The sequence below is a fragment of the Mercenaria mercenaria genome, chromosome 18 (assembly GCF_021730395.1).
Source record: "Mercenaria mercenaria strain notata chromosome 18, MADL_Memer_1, whole genome shotgun sequence".
Taxonomy (NCBI): Eukaryota; Metazoa; Mollusca; class Bivalvia; order Venerida; family Veneridae; genus Mercenaria; species Mercenaria mercenaria.
In genome coordinates, this window is record NC_069378.1 from 41,761,149 (window position 1) to 41,775,004 (window position 13,856).

The 13,856-nt window shown below is 33.1% G+C and overlaps 1 protein-coding gene across 20 annotated transcripts in view; it reads right to left on the reverse strand.

Annotated features, from left to right (window-relative positions):
* Positions 1–13,856, reverse strand: part of LOC123538148 (tensin-3-like) — a 438,691-nt gene that overhangs the window by 12,924 nt on the left and 411,911 nt on the right. For 14 of the 20 annotated variants that reach the window (XM_053530078.1, XM_053530076.1, XM_053530075.1 and 11 more), the window contains 4 exons: positions 7,407–7,599; positions 4,150–4,239; positions 2,178–2,228; positions 490–726 (listed from right to left, as the gene is read on the reverse strand). In XM_053530078.1, the coding sequence (XP_053386053.1) occupies positions 490–726; positions 2,178–2,228; positions 4,150–4,239; positions 7,407–7,599 (571 nt within the window). The remainder of the gene's footprint in view (positions 1–489; positions 727–2,177; positions 2,229–4,149; positions 4,240–7,406; positions 7,600–13,856) is intronic. The other 6 variants (XM_053530080.1, XM_053530084.1, XM_053530081.1 and 3 more) reach the window with 6 other exon arrangements.

A 13,856-nucleotide genomic window follows, 5' to 3' on the forward strand; every position in this document is an offset into this window, starting at 1 on the left:
CTGTGAAAGGCGTACTAATTTTATTATGGTGTTGAAACCTCATGATCTTATAAAGGTTTGCAAACTTGACTTAACAGGTAGGCTGAGAGATGCTGTCTCATTACACTTTCTTTTGTAAAAATCAAGCTCAGCAAAATGGCCGTTTGTTGACCTAGTTAAACAGAACTCATAATTATATTATATTCATAACAGAAGCACATTTTGGAAATTAATACTATGCAATTGCAAAAAGCATTTTCAAAGTTTTAATTTAAGTTTCATTCTATAAAGCATCATTTCTATGAAATAATAGTGACTAGAAATTGAAAAAGACTATAGTGTACTATAAACAAAATCAAAGTGCTAAAAGTACCAATTTCATACAAAAAAAAAAGAAAAAAAAAGAAAGGAGAACAGAGAAAAAAAGCAAAGTACCAGAAGTATTAAAACAAAAAGAAAAATCAAAGTATCAAAAGTACTGCAAGAAGCAACTAAGTGTTTATATGATACCTTTAGCATTCCCAAAATCATTGTCTGTTATAGAAGCGTATGTAGGATCGTGGGCACTATGCATAAGCTGACGAGATACTATCGTATTGTAATGATCTTTCGGATCTTCACGTTCGAAAACACTATTCAAAGACTGCTGGGAACTGTACTGCCCCGAGGCAACAGAAGACCCGTAGTTAAAGGGGCTCTGCTGGGGTCGGGTAGCGTGACCGTGCAGGTTGTAAGGACTCGTTGACACTAAACAAGTCATAAAGCAAAAAAAAAAATTGTGATGCGATTATATAGGAAAAGAAACCCTTCAAACCAGTTTCAATGCTGTAAGCTAGCTAAACATGCAAGCATTCAAGAAAATGCACATACGTAAGTTTTTTGAAAAAAATTATACTGTTTTTTCTTCAGTTAAAGCGACTGCTGGAGTAGCAAGATGAGAAAAGAATTTTGTAATAATAGCATGATGCAGGCATGTTGCTTGAGCTTCCAACTTTGACTACAAGTGCAGAAACAAGCTATAATCAAATCAAGGGAGGTTACTCTTCAAAATGTGTGATTAAGGGGACTTAATTCAGGCAGTGTTGGATTCTATGAATAAGAAGAAATAATTTATACTTTTGTCACATTGCTAGCATATATTACATAAATAAATTCAAATCCAGTTTGTAAAGTTTTATTCTTTCAAGATGCTATTTTGTAAAAGAAATACTTGCTCCCTTAATCACACTTTGAAGGATTTATTCTAAAAACAATAAGTTCACAACTACTAAACTATAAACATGCAAAGAGATTAAAAACAGTAAGGTGCTTGAAAACTTAAAATTAACAAAATATTTCAACACATTCCAGCATACCGACTAGCATTAATACACATGTGACATATAATTTCTATTTACACACAAATAATACTCAAAAGTAGGTGTGTATACAACATAAACCAAAAGAACCAATAGAATGTTCATTAAACATACAACTGGGTATGTGTTAATAGAAGAGGAAACAATTCTTAAACCAAAGCCAAACTTTATAAAACTTTTTAAGGTAATGGATCTGTAAACGACAATCTGTAATTTCTCTTCATTAAAGTATTCTCCATATGAAGTTTCAGCATTCTTATGTTGTTACAAAAACTGATTTTCTGGTACGACCTACGGATGCAGAAATTGCCGACGGATGCAGAAATTGCATACAGGGATACATAGTCTATTGGACAAAAATTGCTGACTGTCATTTACATGTCCACTACCTGAACACATGCATTTTCTTCCCCCCAGTAACAAATTAGACTGCATCTAAAATTCTAAAAATGTCCATAAAACCACAAAGTATAAAATTCAATTAAGTTCAATAAAAGTGGAAACAAAAATTATGCAACTAACAAAAAAAAACAGCCATTCTAAATTAGACCATATGCATTTTTTTCAAAAATGGTTAAAAGTATTTTCCAAGCACTGCATATTTTCACTAATGGCTACCCCACTCAAATTTTAGTTTACTGCTATGCGAAATCAGGGTACATAAACGTTTTACCCACATGATTCAATAACCTGAATGCCAGCACTAGTTATTTTGTATCCACTTTTATCAGTCATGCAAAAAAACAAAAGGTGACATAAACTGGAATTACTCAAAATGACTGAAACATAAATATGGGAGGTACGCAAATAATAGTTGAAAATAAAGTGTAAACTATATACCTGAAATATTCGTGTACGGGGTCCTAGGTGTGACTGGAAAAGGTGGGGTTGCTACAACACAAATAAACAGAAGACAAAATTTCAATCACAGTTCATGCATACAAAACAAAATTTACCATAGGTTCAATGTTCAAAGAAAGTACTACGTATTGACCAATCAAATCTGTCGTTACTTAAACTCTGCCTACCCAATGAATTTTCTTCTTTCAAAAAAAAATTACCAGAAAAGAGATTTCAGTTAAAAGTATAAAATTATTTGCTTTTAAAACTGGTTGTTTTAGAATATACTATTAAAACATTGATAACAAAAGGCAAGTTTTTCAAAATTCAAAATTCGGAACTTGGAAGAGAATAGTTTTATGTTGATTGAAGTCTTCTTTGAGATCTTATTTAAAAGACAGTTGCCATATTGTCTTTAACTGAAGTGAATAATTATGGATAAAAATAACATGCAAATTATCTTGCATAGTATTTTTAAAAACCAAAAATTTCGTAGTTCTTTTGAAAATTCAACAAAAGGGAAAATGTGTATTTCTTCAAAATCTTGGATGATCACATTTTTCAAAAATGTTCTTATATGAAAATAAGGAATGTTTTGTGATTTTAGATATGAGGAAGTACTTTAAAAAGAGACAATATGATGCATGTTCTTTTATAAAAACAGAATGATGTTACTAGTAACTGTAGATTGCCTCCAAAGAGAATTGCCTTTGATGTGGGTTATGGTCAAGGTTTGGGATGTCCTTGCCTTTTGGTTAAGGTGGTTAAGGTCAAGGTTTGGAGCGGCTTTGCCTGTGTGTTTGGGTCAAGGATTGGTATGTTCTTGCTAATGAGTTAGGGTCAATATTTGACACGTCGTTGCCAGTGAGTTAAGGGTCAAGGTTTGGTATGTGTTTGCCTGTGGTTAAGGGTCAAGGTTTGGTTAGGTCCTTGCCTATTGCTAAGGGTCAAAATTTGGTACACCCTTGCCTTTGGGTTAGGTACAAGTTTGGAGCAACCTTGCCTGTGGGTTTTGGTCAAGGTTTGGTATGTCCTTGCCTGTGAGTATGGGTCAAAATTTAGTACACCCTTGCCTGTGGGTCAGGATCATGATTGAGAGCTTCCCTGCCTTCGACCTTGACTTTTGTCATACTGGCTTAATGAATCTTATGTGCCACAAACCATCACATTATGCTTACAATAATGTGAAAAGTTTAACTGGAATCCCATGAATGGCCAAGAAATTTTTCAAGCTATCAACATAAATGCCAATGGATTACCATGCCTATTTTGGAGATTATACAGACTAATTGTTTATTTGTACAAAACAGTTCTATGTTCAAAGAACACACTAATATATTCTAAAATTGCTACAGAATAAATGTCACCCATTTATACTGTTCATGCTACTCTGTATGAAAACGCTGATTATTCATAAAGAAGAAAATATAAGTCACAAAGAATTTGACGAAACATTTTTATATCACAAAGATAGTGAAAACGTTTCATAAAACAAAGAGGCTGATGAACGTGTTTCATATTTGATAAAAATCATGAAAATATTTCATATTCAATCTAACTCCTTTCATAAAAACTTTTTTTTTTCAAAAATATTTGTTGCCGCTGTTTCACAAAAACAAAAGAAACATGATACACTGTGCGGGTAAAACATTTCATGCTTTTGAAAACAGAAAAATAATTTACCCTGTTTTTTAAAAATTTAATAAGGATCAAACATTAATGTTACTAGAAAAAATATCAACATCATATTAAACAAAAAGTGAAACACAGGGTTACAAAATCATCAAAAAAAGTCTGTGCAAGCAAGAATTATATTAAGGAAAGGCTTTAAAACATTCAATATTATAAAACATAAAGAGAACAAAAGTAAGGAAAAAGAAAAAACACATAAATCATGCTCAATACAAAGGCAAAATGCAACGTGGATATATTTTGGTATATGTTGCCACGGTAACAAAATAATCATGTTTACCAAGGTAACCACCAATGCTATTCAGTGATTGGTTAGAGGAACCTATTGACATCCGGCGAGCTTTCTCATGCACTGCTTGTATTATGTGCTCTGTACAAATCAAACAAGTTCAAGGTTGTTAGCAAAGATCAATTTTAAACCATATTTGATACAAACTGGAAGTTCAAGGCCATTTGTAAAGGTCAAGTTAAAACCATATTCAATACATTCAAGGTCATTTGAAAAGATCAGTTTTAAACCATATTCAATACAAACAAGATGACAAAAAAATTATGACAAGATGCCAATTGTAAAGGTCAATTTATTTCAAAAACATTTTTAGTGCAAATCAGGAAAGGTCAGGGCTATTCATTCAAAACCATTGTTTAAACAAGAGGGCCATGAAGGCCCTGTATCGCTCACCTGACCTATTGACCTAAAGATCATCAAGATCAACATTCTGACCAAGTTTCATTAAGATATGGTCATAAATGTAGCCTCTAAAGTGTTAACTAGCTTTTCCTTTGATTTGACCCGGTGACCTAGTTTTTGCCCCCACATGACCCAGATTCGAACTTGACCTAAAGATCATCAAGATTAACATTCTGATTAAGTTTCATGAAGATACAGTCATAAATCTGGCCTCTAGAGTCTTAACAAGCTTTTCCTTTGATTTGACCTAGTGACCTAGTTTTTTAACACACCTGACCCAGATTTAAACTTGACCTATAGATCATCAAGATTAACATTCTGACCAAGTTTCATTAAGATATGGTCATAAATGTGGCCTCTAAAGTATTAACTAACTATTCCTTTTATTTGACCCCCGTGACCTAGTTTTTGACCCGACATGACCCAGATTCGAACTTGACCTAAAGACCATCAAGTTTAACATTCTGACCAAGTTTCATGAAGATATAGTCAAAAATGTGGCCTCTAGAGTGTTAACAAGCTTTTCCTTTGATATGACCTAGTGACCTAGTTTTTGACTCCATCTGACCCAGATTTAAACTTGACCTAAAGATCATCAAGATTAACATTCTGACCAAGTTTCATGAAGATATAGTCATAAATGTGGCCTCTAGAGTGTTAACAAGCTTTTCCTTTGATATGACCTAGTGACCTAGTTTTTGACCCCACCTAACCCAGATTTGAACTTGAGCTATAGATCATCAAGATTTGACCAAGTTTCATTAAGGTATGGTCATAAATGTGGCCTCTAGTGTAAACTAGCTTTTCATTTGATTTGGCTTGGTGACCTAGTTTTTTAGCCTACATGACCCAGATTCAAACTGGACCTTAAGATCATCAATATTAACAATCTGACCAAGTTTCATGAAGATACAGTCATAAATGCGGCTTCAACAGTGTTAACAAGCTTTTCCTTTGATTTGACCTGGTGACCTAGTTTATGATCCCAGATAACCAAATATCGAAATCGTCCAAGATTTTATTAAGGGTAACATTCTGACCAAGTTTCATTAAGATTGGGCCAAAAATGTGACCTCTAGAGTGTTAACAAGCTTTTTCTTTGATTTGACCTGGTGACCTAGTTTTTGACCCCAGATGACCCAATATCGAACTCGTCCAAGATTTTATTGAGGGTAACATCCTGACCAAGTTTCATTAAGATTGGGCCAAAATTGTGACCTCTAGAGTGTTAACAAGCTTTTCCTTTGATTTGACCTGATGACCTAGTTTTTGACCCCAGATGACTTAATATCGAACTCATCCAAGATTTTATTGAGGGTAACATTTTGACCAAGTTTCATTAAGATTGGGCCAAAAATGTGACCTCTAGAGTGTTAACAAGCTTTTCCTTTGATTTGACCTGATGACCTAGTTTTTGATCCCAGATGACCCAATATCGAACTCGTCCAAGATTTTATTGAGTGTAACATTCTGACCAAGTTTCATTAAGATTGGGTCAAAAATGTGACCTCTAGAGTGTTAACAGTCAAATTGTTGACGACGGACGGACGGACGGACGGACGGACGACGGACGACGACGGACGCCGGACACAGGGTGATCACTAAAGCTCACCTTTGAGCACTTTGTGCTCAGGTGAGCTAACAAATAAAAAATTCAAGGACATTTGCAAAATCATTTCAGAATAATTCTGTGAGCAAATTAGACAGTTAAAATCACTGAATTTTCCAATTTTAAAACAAATTAAATATCAAGGTCATTCACAAAGGCTGCTTTTAGGTCAAGACTACTGGAAAAATGTGATTCTAAAAATAGATGAATTTTAGAGAACCAATCAGCATTTCTTAAATAGGAAAAGGTGATTCTTAAAATATATCCATTTCAGATAACTAGTCACAATTTAGTTTAATTGGGAAAAAAGGTGATTCTAAAAATAGACCAATTTCAGAGTACATAAATGGGAAAGAGTGACTCTAAAAAATAGAACAGCTTTAGAGAACCAGTCAACCTTTTCTTTGATAGGTACTCAGATAACTTCAAATCAAACAAAATTTCAAAGCCATATTTTGAGTTTTGGCCAATATAGAAATATTGCAAAATATTGCAAACAAATATGAATCAAAATATTAATAAAGATTTATTAGTGTAAAAAAAAAATTCAATTGAAGCTAAAATGCCAGGCAGGTTTAGTAAAACCCTTTGCAAAGCTATTTTGGTTCCAAGAAGCAAAACTGGTATAAATTCAGAGATCTTTGATCTACAAAATTGGAGACTTGTAAAAGGAACTATATTCTTCATTAATTATGTTTTTATCGGAAATGTAACATGGCAACATAAGAACAGACTCAGAATACTGTTTCTAATATAGTATCTAAAACATTAGAAGTTCACAACTTTGAAACAATATCAAAAGCTACAAAAGACTCTGAGATGACTTGAAAACACAAGATGCAGGCATGACAACAAGGCTGCCATGACAACAACTGTTACATTCAACAATACGTCTCTCATTTTCAATATTTATAAAAAATAGAAATTAAAACGGCTCGTTTTATTATAATTATGAAAAAATGATTATTAGTATTTCTTATATTAGTCCAAAATAGACTAAAACAACTAATTATACTGCAGATATGTAATTTGTAAAATATATATTTCTATTGCAATATTTATCATATTATTGTAAGGGAGGGTAAAAAAATAGATATTCAGTAATAATATACATAACATATATGTTTATAATTGTTTTAAAAACATGTACACAATTTATAATGAGGACAGTAAAACTCGGAAGAGAAATAAAGTTATATAAATAGTAAATATGAATTAATTGGTTATTCTAACTCACCTGCAGATGCAACTGGGCTTGTTGGAAAACTGGGTGTGGTTGCCCGACCCAGTGTACTGTCCCGTCCGAGAGTGCTGCCAGAGTGCGAGCCCTCAGGCTCCAACTGTTGAACTCCTGGGCCGATGGGCTTCAGCGTGATGCGGTCTTCCTCTGTTACTTCAATCTTTTTGGGCTCAACATGAGTTTGCTGCACCTAGAAGTAACAAAATAATTGCAAACATTGAGGGAAAAGTTAAAACTGGTATCGGTCCACTGCAATGTAATACAAAAAGTCACATACAATGGGAACCATTAAAGACCGTTTTACATATACTTAATAACTGAACCAAAAAATCTTAGAATGCATTAACATGACTTTGACACCACCTCAGAGAACTGATCAAGAACATGCACAATTTGAATTCCTTGTTTGGTGACTGAATTTACTCTGAACTGACATTTTAAAGGTTATTTTTCACAAGAAAGGTGTTGAATTTTCATGATGCTCGATCAAAGATTGTGCATGGTATTCTCCAAATTCAATTATACATATGTATGGATTTCAGTCTCCAATGTTGTGAGAGCTATTGTACGATTACATATCCAGGTAGTAACATATAATCATCCATATTAAAGGCACTGACCTCTAGATTTGGCTAAAAATAGTCTTTCTCTCAAACTGAAGTTTGGTCATATTATGAACATCAGAATATGAGTTTTTGTTTCTAAAATTTTTTAGAAATTCCAAATCAAGAAAAAAAGATGACCGTGTCGGGAATCGAACACCAGACCACCGTGGCAATAAAGACATTTTCCCATCGTCATAACCAATAGCGCTATAGCGGAATTAGTGAATAATGACTTCAAAATATAGATATTTACAATCAAGACAGTTTACCTGGAGTAAAGCATTATACAAACGCTCTACGATTTTCACCGTAAAAAGTAGTAAAAACAGCAAATTCTCATGTGTTTCCGTAACATAATAGTTTATCAGTAATTAAGTTTTAAAGCCTTCTTAAGAAATATAGCATTTATTTCCAGCTATCTAATAAAAAATATTTTTCTGATGGCTAACGATCTGGAGGCCAGTCCCTTTAAGGTTATTTCACATGTATTTCTGTATATCTGCAATGCAACTAAACATTTTTACCCAGAAATTCAGACCCAAACCTGGCAAATATATACTGTCGCTAGTCGATTCTATGGCTTTGGTTCGGTTTTGTTTCCAAATATATGTAAAATGGCCTTTAATTATAAGAATATTTACAGCATATACATATCATCTCTTCACAACTTTACCTGTAGAACAAAAAACAAATGTTTTAATAGTTTTCTAATTAGGTGAAGAAATGCAGAACCATGGTCTAATCTACTTCACAGGTAATTTATGGGTGTACCCCAGTTTAACAAAATACTATATTTCATTTTAGAATAAACAGAATATCAGGGTGTGCTCAGATTTTCATTTAACATGAAAACTTACAAAGTCTGACAAGAAAACTTGTTTCATTACATAAAAGCATGTCCAAAAAAATATTCCGTATATTTTTTTTTCTTTTTATCCTGAATGTTTATTAAAAAAAAAGTCTTGATATCAAACCCAAAATCATCAACTCTTCAGACATGAAAAAAACTCCAGACAGACATTAGATTGGCAATACATCAAATCTCTAAATTCCCGGACAATGCATCATTTTAGCTGGTATTTCAAATGTTACATACCACATGCATTTCGGAAGACGAAAAAACACATCAACTGACACGGCCATGCAAAAATGCACATGGGAGTATAATATGGATGATACATGGAATATAGTTACAGAACAACACTTGCCCTTTTATGATAATCCAGCAGTTAGTTCAACATAAAACTGACATACAGTCAATATATACATATAGATATAGACACTTTCACTGTTTTTATTATAACCCTCTAATGCTGTTTTGACATAAAACACTTTCATATCTAAAAGTATTCCAGCGTAAATTTTCAGAAATGTTTTGCAGTCATGCAGTTAGTTACAGGACAAACATTTTCTTTTTTCATTTAAAAGGTGAACAGGGTGCATAAATTCACATGCTCTCTCTCGTTTTGTTTTTTTTCTCATTTGGCCATTTGCCCAGTTAGAAAATTACATCACTGAATTAAATCCTGCTTTGACCTCCATGTTATTACCAAATATTATCAGAAAAAAAATCAAGTAGGTAGTCATAATACTGAAATTTCAGTGATTTCTTAGTTGAGTCCTTACGAACACACAAAACTTCAATTCAGTTTATCTTCAGAACTGGAATTCCACAGTATTCATATCCAAGCGAAATTGCTACTTTGGTATAAGTGATGAAATTTAAAGCCCATTCCACAGTATGCAACATAAACCACAATGTTATTGATGAAATCTGTGGACACCTGACAAGTTTGGTAAAAACCTACTCAGTATTTTGCCCATGTACAAATATAATGATTTATTACAAACATAATTATGTTTCAATAACTGCAATGCACCTGACTGTTTTACTGTACAATTCATAAATGATTTAATTAATTGGTATTGACAGCCAAATGTCACTGTAAACAATAAATCCACTGTGTCATTGAAGGATCTGACAATGATGTGTGACAGGATGTATAAAATAAAAATAATGTTTACACGTGAGTTACTTCCTTTAGTTTGTCTTACTCCATTTGTATTTGATTATTTTTTTCAGTTAACTAAACTGCACATTTATACCGTGTTCACACTAGCAGAACGGTTTTATTTTTATTTGGCACTAATTGGCTATAATTGGTATTTGACATTCAAAACCCATCAAAATATAATCTAGTTTGCGTCCACACTAGGCAAAGAAATGTGGTTTAAATATATACATGCAATGTTGGAAGTTAACAAATATCTTGCAATAAGCAAAAAAGGTTACAAGGAATTGAGGCTAACAGAAACAAGAAGGGGTCATCAATATTTAAACTTCTGTGTTCGTCTAAGAATTTCTGTTCATTCCATCTATTGTCCATTTTGAGCATCGGCATGACTCCATGTCGCAATTTAATGTTTTTGTTTCAACAACAGTCCAATTACTTTTGCCAGCCATAGCATCAGTTGTTAGATACAAAAGAGAAACACATGGTATTCTTTTTCCAAAAGGTAAGATCTGTGGATTTGGGATTGTAAAACCAGTTATAACCCACATTTGCGTTCACATTTGTAAAATAATGTAGCATTACTTTTTAATGTAGTATTAAAACCACCTCCCGAGGTAGTTTTAATGCTACATTACAGAAACCACTTGACCTTTGCAAAATTCAGGTTTTACACCACATATAGTGTGGACGCAAACGAGTTTAAAAAATAAACCCAAGTTAATGTAGGATTAAAAACGTAGTCTGAACACGGTATTAGATAATTTGCAAATTTTGTCCGCTTATTTCTATAAATTAATCAGTAATGTCTAAAATGTTAAATATACAACTTTTACATGGTTTCAATATTTATTGAAATTTTAAGTTTTATTTTGTAATAAAAACACGATAAAGCAAACTAAATTGTTACTGAAACGAGTTAATGACCTTGAAAAGTAGTTTTTTTTCTTTTCCAAATAACAGGTAAATTAGTTATGTAAGATTGCTTCAAAGTAAAAAGCAAACACTGGATCTATTTAAATTTCAAATTTAGCACCAAGATACCTTTGAAGGGAGGGCTTAAAAACCTGGGTGATTTGTATTTAATTTTAAACATTTCAGGTTCAACATTTCAGGTGTGTGCAAATAAGTGATTATAAAGATACTTCACAGACTTGAAGTTAGATCTAACAAGACAGAGCTCTGATTTTAAATACGCATTTAAAATTTGAAGGTAAAGTCATTAATCTAATGCAGTTTGTTTAAACATGTAAGGTATAATAAATCTGAAGCAAATTGTCAGATGCTAAACTATTTTGGGAATTTTTAGGGACATTCTTCTATAAGTGTCCACCTCGGACTTCTTGAGCACAATGAAGGCATAAAAACAAATTTTAGTTTAGCATTTAGTTGCATCAACAGAGCCTGGATCTCTGCTTAATGAGAATCTTTTTTATTGTTAAAGACATAATGTTTGTTTGATGTCTCTGGTTCAAGTCCCCGTTTTCAACTGTATTTCAGTTATTTAGGGGGAAAACTATTAAACAGACCAGTGCTACAGGGTTCCTTAGCAGTATAAACCAGTTTTCCGCAAGTAAGTAACATTTGCCTGGAATGCGTGGGAGGTGGAAGACAAACAACCTTAGACATCTTGTTTTTTTGTGATTCATCAAGAAACCGAGGCTTTGCCGATGCTTTGGACCTTCAAAACTGACTCCCTTATAAATATAAAGTACTTGGTTGCTAATTAATAACTATTTTGTTTTAGTCATATAGTTGACATAATAAATTTTATCACTTCAGTGCAAAAGAAGTTTAACTGCTTCTTTATATCAAAGTATAGTTAACCACTTTTTTGCACTGAAGGAGGAAAAAAACAACAGTATTTGAATAAAATCTTTTCAAGGACTATCCAAACCTTCTGCCTAAACTACTATAAAATGACAACCAATAAACAAAGTTGTTCATATAATGACATAAAATTAGTTAAAGGAACTTTATGGATTTAGGCTTATCTCAAGAAATTGAATGAATTACAAGAATTTATGATAAAATATCATCAGATTAAACAAATGGCGAGGATACCAACTTAATGCTATGTCATCTTATGAATTTATTATTAATAGCATAATCATATCGTACGACTATAAACTTTCAAACCTTTTGTGAAAACCTTCACGGTTTGTTCATACAAAATTATGAGAAAGTTTCATGCCTCTTTATTTCATAAATAATTCTCTTTTCTATGCACAAATATGTGTGATAACCATTTTAGAAGCTTTTTAAGTGTTTGTAAATTTAATTCATGACTGGTTAGGGATTTGAACTATTTTCTCCACCTTGTCCTAACTAGAGCATCAGAAACTTTGAAAACTCAGTCCGTCCAAACCGAAAACACACTACGTTTCAGTTCCTGCTACCCCAACAACCATAATTATACATAGTACCATGCCTGAGTAAACAAATTAGAGTGTCTTGTATTAAAACGATTCATTTAACTAACAAAACTGGACGATTTTGAGTGATACACTTCAATTTTACAACTCATTATTTTTTAAAAACAAAAGAAGATATCTTGTATAAAATTGGTTTCTAACACAAAGCATCATTTGGACACTCCTGACCTACTCCTAAATGGCCTTCAAAATGTTTGCAATGACTTTCAGAAATACAACCTTTTATTCAGAATAATTTGACCTCTGATCATGCAGTACTTTCACCTAAACATCAGTCTGTTTATCTTATACAGATTTTACCAATTTTCATTTATTTATCTTTATTTATCTTTCTAACACATCTCCAATTACTAACATTTCCTTTATTTATCTTTGCCCTTCATATCTGTTTGTAGTAATGTACACAGAATTGAACAGAAATTAGGCCAAGATGGGATGATATTTGGTTAGAAGCAGGAATCAATTCTTTATTTTATTTTGTTCGGTTTAATATTGCACGGACACTAATACAGGTCATAAAGCTTTGATGGTGGAGGAAGACCCCAGGTGCCCCTCCGTGCATTATTTCATAACGAGTGGGCACCTGTGTAGAACCACCAACCTTCCGTAAGCCAGCTGGATGGCTTCCTACCATGAAGAATTCAAGGCTCCGAGTGAGGCTCGAACTCACATCAATAAGGGGCAAGTGATTTGAAGTCAGCGACCTTAACCACTCGACCACGGAGGCCCCTGGAATAAATTCTTAAGGAATCAATTCTCAAGAAAACTTAAGATAAGCCTATCTTGCAAGGTCCTATGGCAGCTCGTAAGCCATCAACAGGAAGAGCTATGTGCCCAACCAAGGCATTATTTCAGTCACAGGGGTGCGAACCTGGTCTGAGCCACTGACCTTCTGCAAGTTGGCTTGGTGGCTTCCTCCCAAGACAACTCAAGCAAGGCTAAAACCCACAGAGGTGAGAAGAGAAGGAAGAGCACAAACTGACAACACTTTCTGCTTTGACTCAATCATCTTTTGCAATTTTATTGAACACCAAAAAAAATGTTTAAACTGTATGGATTATAAAACTGTGCCCATCTTAGCAATAAACCATAAAAATATTTTCTATAACGTTCCCACGATTCTTAATGTGCATTCAAGTTCACTATCTATTTACGATGAAAACATTCACTTTAACTTACCGTTAATTATGTGTTAAGCCTTTTCTTAAAATCCATTCACTAACTATATATCCATTTTCCATTTGAAGTTTTAACCAATGCTAATGTAGGTTTGTTTACAAACTATTAAATGATTCGATAGTTAACTGCTAATATTTACAAATGTCACAATGTGCTATTCTTACACTTGATTACTCAATATCTTCACACCTTTTACCTTTAACACGGATCAATGTA